At 34.3% G+C, this 15,319-nt stretch overlaps 1 protein-coding gene across 1 annotated transcript in view; it reads right to left on the bottom strand.

The window, feature by feature from the left end:
* Positions 1-450: 450 nt before the first annotated feature.
* Positions 451-15,319, bottom strand: part of GUCY1A2 (guanylate cyclase 1 soluble subunit alpha 2) — a 328,461-nt gene continuing 313,592 nt past the window's right edge. Inside the window, exon 8 of the mRNA XM_028516054.2 lies at positions 451-13,690. Coding sequence (XP_028371855.1) covers positions 13,483-13,690 — 208 coding nt within the window. The 3' untranslated portion in view covers positions 451-13,482. The remainder of the gene's footprint in view (positions 13,691-15,319) is intronic.

Here is a 15,319-nt window from a genome sequence, read left to right as displayed (position 1 = left end):
GAAACATGTTTTTAAATTAATGGTACAGGCTTAGGAGATGCATTCATCTTTTAAAACATGAAAAATAGCTTGATATTTCAAACTATGTGTAATTTAACCATGCCCTACAGATTTATTAGTATATATACCTGGTATTATTTGATGACATTGTAATATAAGTTTGCGATAACTAGATTTTTAAAAGAAATGATTCACAAAGTATAATCTGATAGCAAAATAGCAGATATACAATATTATTTACATTGCAGACAAAACCAAAAATTTAGACCTGTGAAATTACAGTAATGAATTGGACGAAACATTAAAATAATCATGTGTCTGGTTAAGTGAAACCTACCCCATGCAGAGGAAGTGAAAGAAGGCCCAGCATATTGTAACTATGTATTTTTACTAAGTGGGTTGAGAATCCTATTTATTATTATATACTCTGGAATGTTTGATGGAGATGCATTGGCTGTTTATCATATGCATTGAAATGAGCAGGCATTTTTTTTTTATCTAAAGTACTGTTTGGGATATGAGACCCTTTGGTTTTGTAAATGACTACTCACAGCTGAAAAGTCAGAAGTCAGGTAGGTTGATTTTGAAATAAAGAATGATATGTATTATTTCTGAAATGCACTTAATTGGTACATTTTAAAAGCATAATCAGGCAGTTTTGTTACTTGATTAACAATGCTATAATGAGTAATAGGCAGCTATTATAAAACTTTAGAATGTTTTCAAGGCAAAATTCTCAGGAAGATTTTTTTAATATGGAAAATTCTGTTTATTCGACTCTGAAAAACCATTAACTATTTTTTTTCTATTTGAACCTAACCTGACTTCCCTAGTAAGCATAACCAACCATGATGATGTGATTCAGTTTCCACATAGAGTAATTTTTGCTCATCTCCAGATTCTTAGAGGAGACAACAATTAGTAGCTTGCCAAATTGGGCCTTACATATCAATTCAGCAGGAGATAACAAAATAGAGGGAAAAATGGGACCCTGGATCGCAGCTATGCAAATTTCATCTTAATTTCTTCTGTTTTTTTCTCAACTACATTTCCTCTATTTTTACATTCATTATTAAAAATGTTTCTCTCAAGAAATAAAAAATGATAAAGTTATTAAGGGTCCTATTTCTTAATTTGAATAAGTATTATGATTGTCTATCATTTCAAGACAAATGCTTTCTTAATACTGAAAATCACAGGAAGAAATTAATTGGCAGTCTCATAACTGTCAATTTATATGGTAGCTGCCTGTTTTTCTCACAGTTCCAAAATAATTTGATCAGTGTTAAATACATAATCAGTTAACACAGAAATTCTTCCTTTTAGAAGTTTTTAATTCTCTGAAGTTCTCATATCCCTATCTTTGTTTGACTACCTGATGTGATAGAGTAGAGGAACCCTGAGGTGTGTGACAAAGAAGTCCAGATGAGAATGAGACCCGAAAATCAAAGGCATTTAATTTAGTGAAGCATATCTTTCCAGAGAAAAAAAAAAGCTGTATTATTTTTATATATTTTCTGTTACTGAACACAAACAAACATCATGGAGACAATGTGTTAAGTATTTTGAATGTAATAATAGTACACTAACATAAGAAAAACATGAATAAGATAAAATATTTAGTTTTAGAAATTAAAGATTCTTTAAATCTTGTTAAAGTACTGTTAAAATTATTGTAGTGTCAAGAGTACCTAAAATGCAAAAGCATACTCTTATGTCTTCCTCATTCTTATTCTTTCAAATAAGATATTTTACTTTTTTCCCTTATGAATAAAAAACTCTGCTATAAGTAATTGAATTTTCCCTGGAAAAAAATGGCTTTGAATTGAGATTTGTAAATGATTATACCTTGATGTATCATAAAATGATCCAACCTGTGTCTTTTTGTGTTTAAGAACTTGGTAATTTGTTAATTCTGGCAAATAAGTAAAAGTTGTGGTTACAAATAGCTATTTGAATATATGTTAAAATCTCAAAGACACAGAGCTAACAATTATGAAATACATTGTATGTTGCTTTTTCAATAGAGTAGCCTTATAAAATTGATGGCAAATGTTTTCAAACCCTCACAAAAGATTCAAAACACCATGCTGTGTGAAACTGAGTTACAGAGGGCTATACAGGAAGCAAGACTGTTAATCGGTTACTTCTGGGTAAAGAGAGTAAAATCAAGTAGTATTTGGTATGTTCACCTTATTGGGAAGTAGTTTTTAGGAAATGATTTCCCTACAAATAGAAGAAGATACTTTTTTCTGTTTCAATCTTTGACAGTATGATACTCAAGTAAAAATTTACTATTTAAAAATAAAAGAATTTTTCTAAATTAAGATGTTTGCAGAGGAAAAATATGAGGTTGTCCTAAAAGATTTGCCCTAATACCTCTTAAGAAAATGTTTAAATTCAGCTAAAACAAACAACATATATACTTTTTAGACCCATGTTTCTCTTAACATATGAAGTCTCTGGAAGCCAAGGTCTCAATTTTCTCATTTGGGCTAGATCAATTTCTAATCCAAATGATCTACATCTAATGTCCACCTTTGTTTCCTTACCCACTATCCCACAGTGTTCAACCATGTAACATTGAAATGGGGGGGGGCGGCCAGAATAATAAATTCTGTTTTCACATCCTTATAAGAGTGAGAGTAACAGAAAGAGAGAGAGAGAGAGAGAGAGAGAGAGAGAGAGAGAGGGAGAGAGAAGGAAAGTGAGGAGGAGGAAAGGAGGCAAGAAGGGAAAGAAGGAAGGGAAAAAGGGAGGGGAAGGGAAGGAAAGCAAGAATAAAAAAATAGATAGAAAGAGAGGCTGAGGATACTGACAAACTTTAAGAACCTAATTAGTTTACTTCACATAATACCTTTACATATAGCCCACTCATGTTACGTTCACCAGCAGTGTCATCAAGAAATAATATTAAATTCTGTTGATATTCAAATTATAACCACACTCAATATTTAGACTCTTGCATGGGTTATCATTGTCATAAAGAATATACTAATATTTAATTAGATCATACAGCCAGTATTGATTGAAGACATAATACCAAGCTTTCCCAACAGAAAACTTTTATACTGGTGGGTATACATAACACAAGAAGTTACTTTTGTTCCTTTTAATAGTTTCACTCTTATCAACATACTTAGGTTTCTGTTTTATCAAAGTTTGACATGTTGAATTTCATATTCTGTTAAATATGAATACTATGTTTAATATCTATACAGTTGGCCCTTGAACAATGTGAGAAGTTAGTGCCACCAACCCCCATGAAGTTGAAAATTCACATATAACTGTGACTCCCCAAAAACTCAGTTGTCCCTGGGTATTTGAGAGGGATTCTTTCTAGAACCCTGGCAGATACCCAAATCCATGGATGTCCAAGTCCCATATATGAAATGGCATGGGACGTTGCATGCGGTAGGCCTTCTGCATCCACAGATCCCCAGCCACAGACTGAAGATACTGTTTTTTATCTGCAGTTGCTTGAAACCATGAATGCAAAATCTGGAGATTAAAGGGCCAATTGTGTATTTGTTAGAAAAAATCCATGTGTAAGTGGACCTGCACAGTTCAAACCTGTATTGTTCAAGGGTCAACTGTAATCAGTTAACCTTCCCACCTATTTTTAGCTTTTGTTCCTGGTTAGCAGCGTTGGGCTATAGACATAATTTAAATATATGCAAAATTTGATTTTGCTATCTCTTTTCCCATTCCATATTGATGTCCTTTCTTAATTTTTTTTTGCAGTCCAGCTGAATCCATCCAAAGTACTTCAAATATACTCATAAGATAGGATACTTTCTATAGTCAGGTACTCATTTGCATTTTAGTAGGAGAATTCTTTTGGACAGGATAAAAAAAGTATTTTTAAGGATCAAAAGAAAGGGCAATGAGTACCTATTATTAAAGGTCATTGAGTTACATAATGAATGAAAAGAATGGATTTTGTAAGTGCTTGGTGATACACTTGAAACAAATTTAAAAGATAGGAATAATAATTTTGGCTGCTATCCACGAGTAATTATCTTTGCACAAGACCAAAAATTAAAAATTAAAAAAAAATTCCCTGAATTACTGTAGATAATTATACAGTCATCTAGTTTACCTTATCCTTCTTGGCTAAAATGGAATCTACTATAAGAATTAATTTCTTCTTCTTGACAATAATTTCTAGTCAAATAATACAAAATCAATTTATTTAAGACTCCAAGCCAAAGCTGGGTTTTTATTTCAACATGATGATTTATACCAATAAAATTTGAAGGGAGGTTCACATTGTTGAAAAACTATCTGGCCACTTTAGTATTTTGCTCCACTTTAACTAGGATACTTTGAACCAAAAAAGCTATAAAAAAGAAGGGAGTCTTTTAAGTGATTATACACAAATATAATGATACAGATCACCTGTCTCAAAAGAAACCCATGCTCTCTTACTAGGCTTGAAAATTAGTGGTATTGGCCATAAAGGAAAGCTTCTTGGGAGGCAATAATGGAATTGTTTTAGAATTTGAGGTTCCATTGGGTATGGAAACGCATAGTTTCTTGTTAGAGGTCATGTGTTGTTCAAATAATTTTAACCTAAAGTAGCTTTGACTCAGATTTTATTCTGAGAAGTTTGAAAGGTTTTGCCCTATATGCAAATTTGAACAAATCTAAATACAGTACTCTTTGACTGTTATCCTTAACCCTTATATTGTTAAAAATAGTTTATTATTTCAGGTAAAAGAATGTTACCAAATTTGCAAACCATGGCTCAATGCCACAATTTGTAAGTTTGTCTTATTTATGACATTGTCTACATTTTTATTTTTTTCCAGAAAAAAGAACATGGAGAAAAAACAATTTAAATATAATTTATAATTATATGTTATCTATGGGGGATAAAACCTCAAGAAATATTACATCAACAAAATTGTTCATCTTTCTCAGTGTTGTAAAACATGGTACATTTAGAAAACATTCAAAAGGCTCTAGCATTCTGACTTTTGGATACAAGTAAGCTGACTCTTCTGAAACAGCAAATCTTTATCCTAAATTATTTTTCTAACTGATTATTCTGATTAAAAATTGTTCAGGTTTGTTTCCTCCTTTTAAAATTTCTGTTCTAATCAAAGTCTGCTTGAATTAATCAATTATGTGTAAGTGAAACATCTTTGGATGGTAGTAAGAAGTTACCTAAGCTCTTTTAATATTGGAAGACAGAGTCATCTTCATCTCTCCCACTGCACACCATCAAATGCCATGGGGTGACTCTCTCCCAGGCTCCAACTCCCTGGAAAACCCCTGAATGAGATGGCGAGGCTGGTCAGGTCAGAAAGGCTTCTACCTGCTCTAAAGTTGAGCACATGTTTTGCTAGCGCCTAAAACCTCACTTGAGAGCAATGTGAAGAACATAGAATATAGTATAGGCCCAGCGATGATCTTAGGACATAAATATTTCTCATTCTTTATGATTAAGTTTCAAAACCAGGGGAGGATAGTTTTTATAATGTCAGAATTTTTTAAAAAAGGATGTATGAAATCGAATTGTATTTTTCTCACTGAACGTTAGCTCAGCCAGGAATGCTATAAAGGCAGGAAGGAGGGGAGCTTTATTTTCTTATCAACTGCACTCTGATAGTCTGTTCTTTTGTGCTAATTTTAACAGCCTTTCTGTGACATGTGGCAGAGCTGGTATTTGGCCCTTTTTGTTCCTTCAGTATAGCTGTTCTGACACTTTCATTTACCATCATCAATGTAACCAAGATTAGTGCTGTCTGCCACCTTCACGGGGTTCCTGTACACAGCAGCTCAGGGAGTTTGGAATCCCAGCTTCACTGATCTGTGCGGTTGCTGAAAAGATGACATGAACCCCTAACAACACTGAAAATGGCTTCTAAAGGATTCTTCTCTCCTCTTTTTAAAGTAAGAAGACCACCAGTTAAATAAATCATCTGACTCTCATTAAACCACATCTCTATTATGTAAACCGTGTCTGCTTTCAGAGTATCTATACTGTCATGAAGACAACAAGTAGATCTCTTTGATCCATCTCACCTAAAGCCCTTGCCCATGTCACTGTTCCATCTGTCCCTGTGTCCTGAGACTGATGTATAATTAACTGTCATATAGCATAACAGGAGAAACAGTCTTTAAAAAGTGAGGTGGTATGAGAAGCAATTTTGCATGTTTCTGATTTTTACCTCAATTACTGCCTTATTTATATTTAATTACATTTAGTAGACATGTTAAAAATATTTTTGGTAGTATCCCTTCTTTATCTACAAAGAGTGAAAAGGCTACAGAGGAAGTCTGAATATAAACCAATTACTTTATTTTTAAAATATGCATCAAAAGAATCAGAAACTAGCTATTACTTAGGCTTTCCATTTAGTTTTGTTTGTGTCTTCTGGTTTCAGATATTAAGCGACAGTACTTAAATCTAATATTAAGAATGATCTTTGCAACTAGATGAATTAACTGAGAGGAAAATTCACTATAATTTAATAGTTTCAAGTTATTTTCATTATTTATAATAATCAAAAGCATGCTTATTAAGGGTTAAGCACTGATTGAATACAAAAAGACATCTGTCAAAATTTTCTCAGTGAGTCAACAATCCTATTTGATTTGTATAGGGGAATTTTCTCAACTGTGGGCAGGAAGATGCTAATTTAAGTTTTGCCATAGGTAATGGGAACTTAAAATACTAGCAAACCCACTCACCATTCCAGTTGTGTTCAGATTCATGATTAGAAGAGAGTTTACCCAGCTAGGCAATAATAGGAGCTATAATCTTATTTACAGGCTTAAGAATGGAGTAAAGCTCATATGATTTGCTAAATAATAATCTGTTCATTAGAAGATCCTTAATATAACATAAGTTTACCAGTTGCTTTTAGTTGTAATCCTAATACACTATTCTAAATTATGGAAGGGCAATTTAACTATCAAAGGACTGAATATTATTGACCATGGCACATTTGATTAAAATTATATTTTAAGAAGTAAAACTATATAAATTATTCCCTTTGAAATCTGCAAGCTCTGGTACTATTATCAAAATAGCTAAGAGGAGCAGGTTATTTTCAATATGACTACATAATCATTTTCAGATGTTTCTTAATTATACTACATATGATTTTCAACCATATTCTGAAACCAAAATACTATTACACTTACTAAACACTTGTCTTCATAGAAAACAGTGGTAATAAGCTCCTTTTATCTCTAAACTTTCATCTTCTAAAACCTCATCAAAGCTACAGTTGCATTGTCCCAAGACCCATCTATATTTTCATAATGCCTACATTCTCAGTCAATTCATCCAACATGTGTTCTGCTTCTATTCAGGTATCTGTCCTTAACTTCTCCTTAGTATTATACACTGTGAAGATCTGAAAATTTGGACAACATTACATACATACACATTTCTTGAGAGAAATACTATTATGGGTATTTTGAAAACTATACAACAGAAATAATCTGACAAGAGTATATTAATTGTCTTAAAGCATGTGTGCAACTGCAAGACTTCTGAGAGAACAGATTAAGCATGTCATTTTCTCAGATAATTTTTATCTGACTTATCACTTGATGCTCATTTTACTGTTTTAAAATGGTGAATATTTTTTCAAAGTCCACAGCAGCTATATTATTGCTTATATAGAACATGTCTCTATTTCCCTAAAAGCTCTATGACATGCACAAAAGTGCAAGGTTCAGATGGTATCACCACCATGGCTTAAATTATTGCTTAAAAGGTTGTTGCAAGGTATTGCTAGGGAATCCTTTTTAGATGAATGTACAGTTCGACGTCAAAAGTACAGAGTGAGACTAAGTATTAAGTTGATTTTTTATAACATAAATGTCAAAGCAGTCAGAAATAAGGCTATCACTTTGACGTTTCCTTCTCTGTCCAAAAGTTCATAGTTGATATCTTGATGGTGAGGATCAGCGAATTCTGTGATGTACTGCACACTTCAGGTAGTAATTAAAAAATGGGACCATGTCCAGTATGCCTACTAGCCCTACAGTGAGCAGTATTCATCAGTGTTGATTTCTGTCTCTAATAATTTTGAAGACTCATACTCAAAAAGCAGATAATAAATTTGAAACCAAAGCTAAAATTAAAACTTGTGAAAAAGTAATGCTATGAAGCTTGGAATATTTAGCTTTCAAAATAACTACAAATAAAATGATATATTGCTGTCTCATTCAATTTGTATTTATTCCTAGTAATTGAGATTATTTGAATACTCTTCAGTGATCTCCAAATCTGGCAACATATTAGCATTACCTAGAGTGATTTTCTAACTATGATTCCTGAGACCTACTAACCTGAGACCTACTGAATCCAAATCTCTGAAGGTAAAGCCTAATAATTTGTATTCCTAAAAGCTTCCTAGGTAATTTGTTTGAAGCCAGCCAGATACTGCCAAGTTGATGAGTTGAACCATTGAACAGTATCATTTCTTAACACAAATGGGACAGCAATAAGACACTTGACTGATCAGTCACAACATATTAGAAATAAAGACACTAACTTAACTTTTCTACATACCAATTCCTCCCAGAATGCCACTCCTTTTAACCTTGAAATGGTTACATTCAACACACACACACACACACACACACACACACACAAGAATATTCATTACTTTATAAAACAAACTATTTTACAACATGAGATTGACTGTGATTCTGTCTATGTTATAAACATAGCAATGACTTCTTTCAATGAAAGAAAGAAGGAAGAAAGAAGAAACAAAGGAGGAAAAGAAACAAGTGGTAGAACAATAGTGAGGTTTCAATTGTTTGAATCAAGCATGAGGAAAGAATTTTGCACACTATCTTAATATATCCTGACAATTTATGTTAATCTGTAGATAATATCAGTGTCTGTTCTTTAGTTCCCACCACAAAGATCTTGAAATTGAGTCTATAGCTGGGATCAATTTACACATTTAACAATAAAATTTGTTCAGTCATTTTAACACAATTTATGTGTGTTAAATCAGCTGGCTGTGAATTAAGTATATTCGTATCAAAAAATATATATTCATATCAGAGCTACCTATTAGAATCATCATTCAGAAGGGAATATGTTAAACTTTAATAAGTTGGCTCTTCATGCATCATGGTTTTCAGGCTGTATCTCATAACACATGTTCATAGAAGCCTCTGAAATGACAGTTTTTGTAGTTCAAGATCTGTAATCTCATCATAGAAGTTCCCACAGGTTATAATATGAGACTTGGTTTTTGGTCTCGAGAGTATAGGTGTTGTTGGCTGAACAGCATGTGGTGCCACCCACAGCCTATGTAAAGTCATATATAATTCATTCAAAGGAATATTCAATGAAGTTATATCAAATGCTTGGAGTCAGATTGTATTTTGAAGAAAAAGCAGAGAGAGGAGCTTTGATGTCAACAGTGCCCCAGCACAACTGGGATGGTTAGTTCACTTCAGAAGTGCATTGTTACTTGGACCTGAAGTTGTGTGAATCTTCCTATCAGCCTGAAACAGGCCTCAGAAACTCTTTCGGTGCCTATGTGAGGTTTAGAGGTACAGACAACGGTGTTTCATGGGGCCAGGCTTGAGTGGGTGGGATGGTTTCCAGTGGCATCAGGGAGTAAGAAAGGGTCTGGGCATGGGCTAGGCAGTGCTCAAAGTGCATGACAAGATGCTCATTGCAGAAGTTTTACTCTCCACCCTGATAATCTACAACACCTGCCCTCAACAAGTCAGGAACCCAGAGAGCCTTTCCAAAATACATTTAATGGTTGTCATAATCTTGTGCTCTCTCTTCATACCTCACAACCCGAAACACACTATTTGAATTGGTAGCAATTTGATTCTGTACAAAACACAGAGCCTAGTGGTTTTCCAGTTTCTCTGTGGCTTTGCCTTTTGTATGTATCAATTTAATTTTGCTCTGTTGCTAGAACTCTTTGGAGGAATTTGTAAAATTAAAAGCTTTGCTGCACTTGTAAATTAGTACTTTAGTTTAGGTTGTTGTCCTCTTCTGCTCTGTTTTTCTAGAAGAGGCATGCACTTTTGCATTTTCATTATAAAACACTATGGTCTCAATACCACTGTCACCAGACAAGCAGAACAACAGTGAGACTACGAGAGGTCACACTGAAGTGCTAGATCCACAGACCTCTCTCCAGTCTCAGTCACCAGCGTCTGTCTCAGCAGTTCATCGTTCACTGGACAGCCATGTAGTCAGGGGTTAAAAACTAAACCCCAAATAATTTAAGACATAAGAGAAGAGATTAATATCAGGGAAGATTTTAAACATTTGGATCCTTCTCCACACCACACTATACAGCGTTTCTCTAGACATCAAGTATTATTTTTTAATTATGGCTGATATTACCTATTAAGGTTCACAAAGCACATACTGTGCAGTATGTTTTGGGTACATATTGGGGGTTCTGACTTTGTTAGATAACTGACTTATTTCCAAATGATGACCTCATCTCCATCACAATGATGCTAATGCCAGTGAAAAGCTGTGGTCCTGGTGGCTAGTCATAAAGTGACTTCTCCCAATCTTTTGCTTGAAAGAACAATAAAACAGGAGCTACAGGTGCCAAGTTATATTTAAAGTATCCTTGGAGAGTGGGTTAAAGCCATTTCCCCAATTTAGTACCACTTGATTTCAATGGCGCATCCATTTAAATTCCTTTTAATCTGCCAGGCTAAAATGAATGATGGGTGTAGTGGTTTGTAGGTGAGAAGACTGTATAGATATTAGTCAGATGAAACAACAACTACCACCCCTTGTTATAGCCACAATTGCTAATGGAAATATGGTAGACAAAAATACGATGCTTTTTCATAGCTTCTAAATTCTATGACTACAACTAGAGTGAACAGCCATTTTAAACTGTACCTTGCAAACATATACAGCAATAGTGTAACTACAATGATCAATTGTACTAAATTGGCAAAATGCTAACAGGTTGAACCACTGTCTCAGGCTATAGCTTTAAAGATATATGTAGATTATATTGCATGAAAAATGTAGCTTACATCATGCCTGTGATATTTAGTAGGTCTCTGGCATATTCTTCATTGTGACATTTATGACAATGTAAATGCTACTTCTTCTCTAAGTAAAAATCATATAAGCTAAGAAAGAGTTTGTTATTCTTCTGACAAACTGAATGCATATACAATTCTTGTTTTGGGCCCTATTACCATGGCAGATAATAAAGTAGATTTCCAATGATGCTTTTAGAATATGCTTCCCATAGGTGATCATAAATATAGAGAGAATAACTATATGCTTAGAATAGCTGCCTAAACGAATCTTTACAAGAAGCAGAGAAATAGATTGGATGATTCCTGGGAGTCCCTTTCAGACTTATGGTTACATAATACATTGTTTACTGCCAGAACATTTATTGATTCACCATATCATAATAAACTCTTAGTTACTGTGCAGGATAAGCATAAATGACCTCAGTGAGCTGGGTTCTTTCCCATGCCCCTGCACTGTAAGGAGCCCACCAACACAGCTTAGGGATTCCCTATTCTCGGCATGAGGACTGTACAGCTTGCCTTCGTTCCCTGTGAAGGAAATGTGTTAATCTCCAAGTGCCCTGAAGAGTTCTTTTGTGAGTGATTACTCCCGTGAGAGCACCTAGTCCCCAGCCTACACAGCCTCTCATAAACGCCCTGGCCATCTAACCCCATGTGGTTAAAAACAGAGACCTAGATGCAGGGAAGAGAGAGAGACAGGCAAGGATTCAGAGAGCTCCAGGTCTAGGTCCTGCCCCACATGAAGAATGTTACCCTAGTGTCCTCATAAGCTTCAGGGCTAGATGGAGTTCAACAATTATAAAAGTGATCACCATTGTACCATATACTTTGCATGTCTGTCAATGTTTTCTAGTTACACACTTAGAGAACTTAAAAACACTAATTCAGCCTCACAATGACATTGACAGTAGTTAATATGCTCTTTAGCTGAGTTATATCATAACAAAATCATAATGGAGCCAAAATCTCTGACCAGAAGAAGAAATATATTGTATTCAGTAGACATAAGCTACTAATGACTGTACCTACTATAGTAAGAAAATGGATACCCTAAGATTTTAAGGAAACAAATATTTCCTGCTCATTAGCCTTAATAGAAACTTAGGTTTTACATCTGATTCAAAAAAGCAAATCCCTAGACACACTGTGCTCCAAATTTCAGGGTATATCTGTAATAATGTTTTCATGCAGTGCTAATTATTGGGAACTGGTCTTCATTTTAGCAGAACATGAGATGGAAGCTTATCTGTAACTATGGTGATTACTAAGTGTAAAGGTTAGACTCACTTCAGTGGTCTGAAGGTGATTCACCGAATTTAAAAGCCAAATCAATCAAACTGCAGAAAACAGTTTTTTTTAAACTGAAAGCCATAAAATACAGGGTTTATTTCCTTGCTTTTTATTATTCAAGAAGAAACAACACTGTTGGCAAAATGTCCCACACCTTTCTCACTAATGTCAGTATCCAGGAATTTGCTCCCAAGAGTGGCCTTCGGAGTCACCCACCATGAAGGGGGTGGGGAAATACGACATGTCATTTAGTACGTTACTCGTCATTGGAATGCAGTTTAGTACATTGCAATAACTATCTGTATTTGTAAGTGCTAATTTGAAAAGTGTCCAGTGTAGAGAGCATTTTATTTTTTACTGATATTTGCTAGAAGATGGCAAAAAGACCTTTCTTCAATCTTGGTTACAGATGCATCTGCTATTAGGAAATTCCATTTCTTCTGGGTTCCATGCTACAATAATCAAATCTAAAGGATATATTTTCTAAGCAGACATACAATGCTTTCTCATCATCTGAAATCCTTGGTCATATGTATTCTCAATCTGAGCACTAATGAGTAAAACTATATCCAATTAATAGGTTAGAGTTACATAATGTACCAACTATACAGTAGCAGACTCTGAAAATGTTATGTGAAATGTAATTATCTAGAAGAGATATGTATAAAAATAGGTAATACTCCTAAAATATTTTGGGGAGTTACAGTTCTTCCTGCTGGGAAGTTTACCACACTGCCATGATATACATATGAAATGGCTATTCAGAAAAACAAAATTAGAAAATATTCTTCACATAGCATCTCGCTAAATGTAGGAATATATGATCAAAACTGGCTCTTAAAAGTGATACAAATGTATAGGGAAAGATACCTGTATGTGTGACAAACAAGAAAACATGAAGTCTATTTATTGGTTAGTTTGGAAAGAGGGCCCATACTTGTTGTTAAAACACATATATGACCAAAAACACTCATATGAACAGACACACCTGATTCCTCCCCGTACCCTCCAGGTTTTTAACTGACAGTCATCACCCACCTTTTTCTAGGATTATTGCCTGACATGACATCAATTCTGCTGTTTGTTCTCAACACTGCTCTCCTGTTGTGACCCATGATCTGGGCTTGTGCTTTTGGTGAAGTCTTTGATCTGTAGCAGGTCTCAGAGGCTTGTCTCCCGGAGGAACATGGTGCCGATGTTGTAGGAAACCTTCTTTATCCTCGATGAAGAAAGAGAAGGCTTTGGTTGTTTAGGACCAGTCCTTATCTCCAGGAAATAGCAGATTCCAGGGATTTCCTTTGGAAAGTTGTCTGGAAGCTCTTCACGGGACCGAGGAATGAATGTGAAACTTTCTTCCCGTTTTAATAATCTAAGAGGAAAATATTGACAATGTGAATCAAATAAGCAGGGGAAATGTAAATAAATGGACAAAAATTCAAGACTCAGGAACCCAGTCAATGATTGTGCTCATGCTAATGCCACTATTTCTTTGTAGATATGTGGCCTTCATAGAATTCCAAATACTAGGAAATGTTATTTCTCAGGAGAGATCCCCTCATGCAATAATAATAACAACAACAAGCTGTTCCTAGTACTACTTGAAAATATTTGTTCAAGCTTGATTTCTTTCTAAATAGCATTACTTGAAAATATTTGTTTAAATTTGATTTTTCCCTAAAAAGAGGCTAAGGAAACTGCATAATACAAGTTTTTGTTCAAACATAAAGGATTTACAATTTATGTTTTGAAAACCTGCCCAGATTCTAGAGCACCCCTTCTATGTTTTGTAGACTCTTGATAAGCTTTAAATGTGTATCCTTTGTGTCTGATGTGCAGACCAAGCATTTAGCTTTGTAGAACACCATTCATGACTTTGAGTGTCCCTGATACAGGCTACTGGTTTCTGGCAATACACATTTTTCTAAACTCACTAGCATTATTTGTCAAACAGCTGCAATCTTCCCTTCTAGTCACACTTAAAGACCCTTTTTTAGTACACGAAGACAGGTTGTACTCTTTCCCAGTCCCATGAAAGGTTCAGATTGATACTCATGCCTAAAAATGTAGTCCAGAAATTCAATTTGATCTGATTCTTGGACTGCTTCTTATTGCCTAGGAAATATCTTCTAGACCAAAGTATAATGATAAATAGAACTGAACCAAAGAAGCTCAAAGTTATAGCAACAGAAATAAGAACAGTGGATAAAATAAGCAGAAAATAATTACTGAATAAACAAACAATAACACAGTAATATAAAAGTAGTTTAAAACAGAATGGGCTAAATACCACAAGAAAAGTAGATATAAATGGTGCATAAGTCTACAAGAGGAAAAATATTCACAGTAGAAGGATCACAAAGCCTTCATAGGAGAGGTATTACTCACACATGTGAAGACTTTCAAAAAAGGGAATGTGGAGTACAACATAATCAAAGGTTTAGAAACAAGAACATTATGATCAGGATCAACACGTTTCCAACTATTTGATAACATCAGGAATAAGGTCAGAGAGTTAAGGCCAAAATAGTAGGTTAAGACAAAGCTCTGAAAACCTAAATTAAAAGTTTAGTCTCACTTGGAAGGCATCATGGAGCCAAAGCATCACCTTTTCCTCTCATCCTTGTAAGACAAGTTAACATTAACAGTTATGAAACATAAGAGAGGGGTTGGGGAGAGGAACCCTTGTGACAGAGAGAAAGCAATAAGAAAAACAAAAATTATGTGAAAATATAAGATCATTGCACAAGCAATGATAATAATTTATACACTAAGGAAAAAAAGAAAATGAATCATTGCTTTTCAAACATTCTTAGTGGATAAAAATATTCTCTGAAAATAACAGTTGGTAATACTAAGAATTTTTATAACATGAGAAATCTATATTTATTTTTATAAACCAGAGTTGCACCATAGTATTTTTATTATTTTATTTCTTTTTAAGTTTTAATTTTTAAGTATATTTTATTGATTATGCTATTAAGGTTGCCCCAACTTTTTC

Source organism: Phyllostomus discolor, chromosome 6 (genome assembly GCF_004126475.2).
Source record: "Phyllostomus discolor isolate MPI-MPIP mPhyDis1 chromosome 6, mPhyDis1.pri.v3, whole genome shotgun sequence".
Taxonomy (NCBI): domain Eukaryota; kingdom Metazoa; phylum Chordata; class Mammalia; order Chiroptera; family Phyllostomidae; genus Phyllostomus; species Phyllostomus discolor.
The sequence above is the reverse complement of the archived record's forward strand: the minus strand, read 5'-3'. Positions and strand labels throughout refer to the sequence as shown.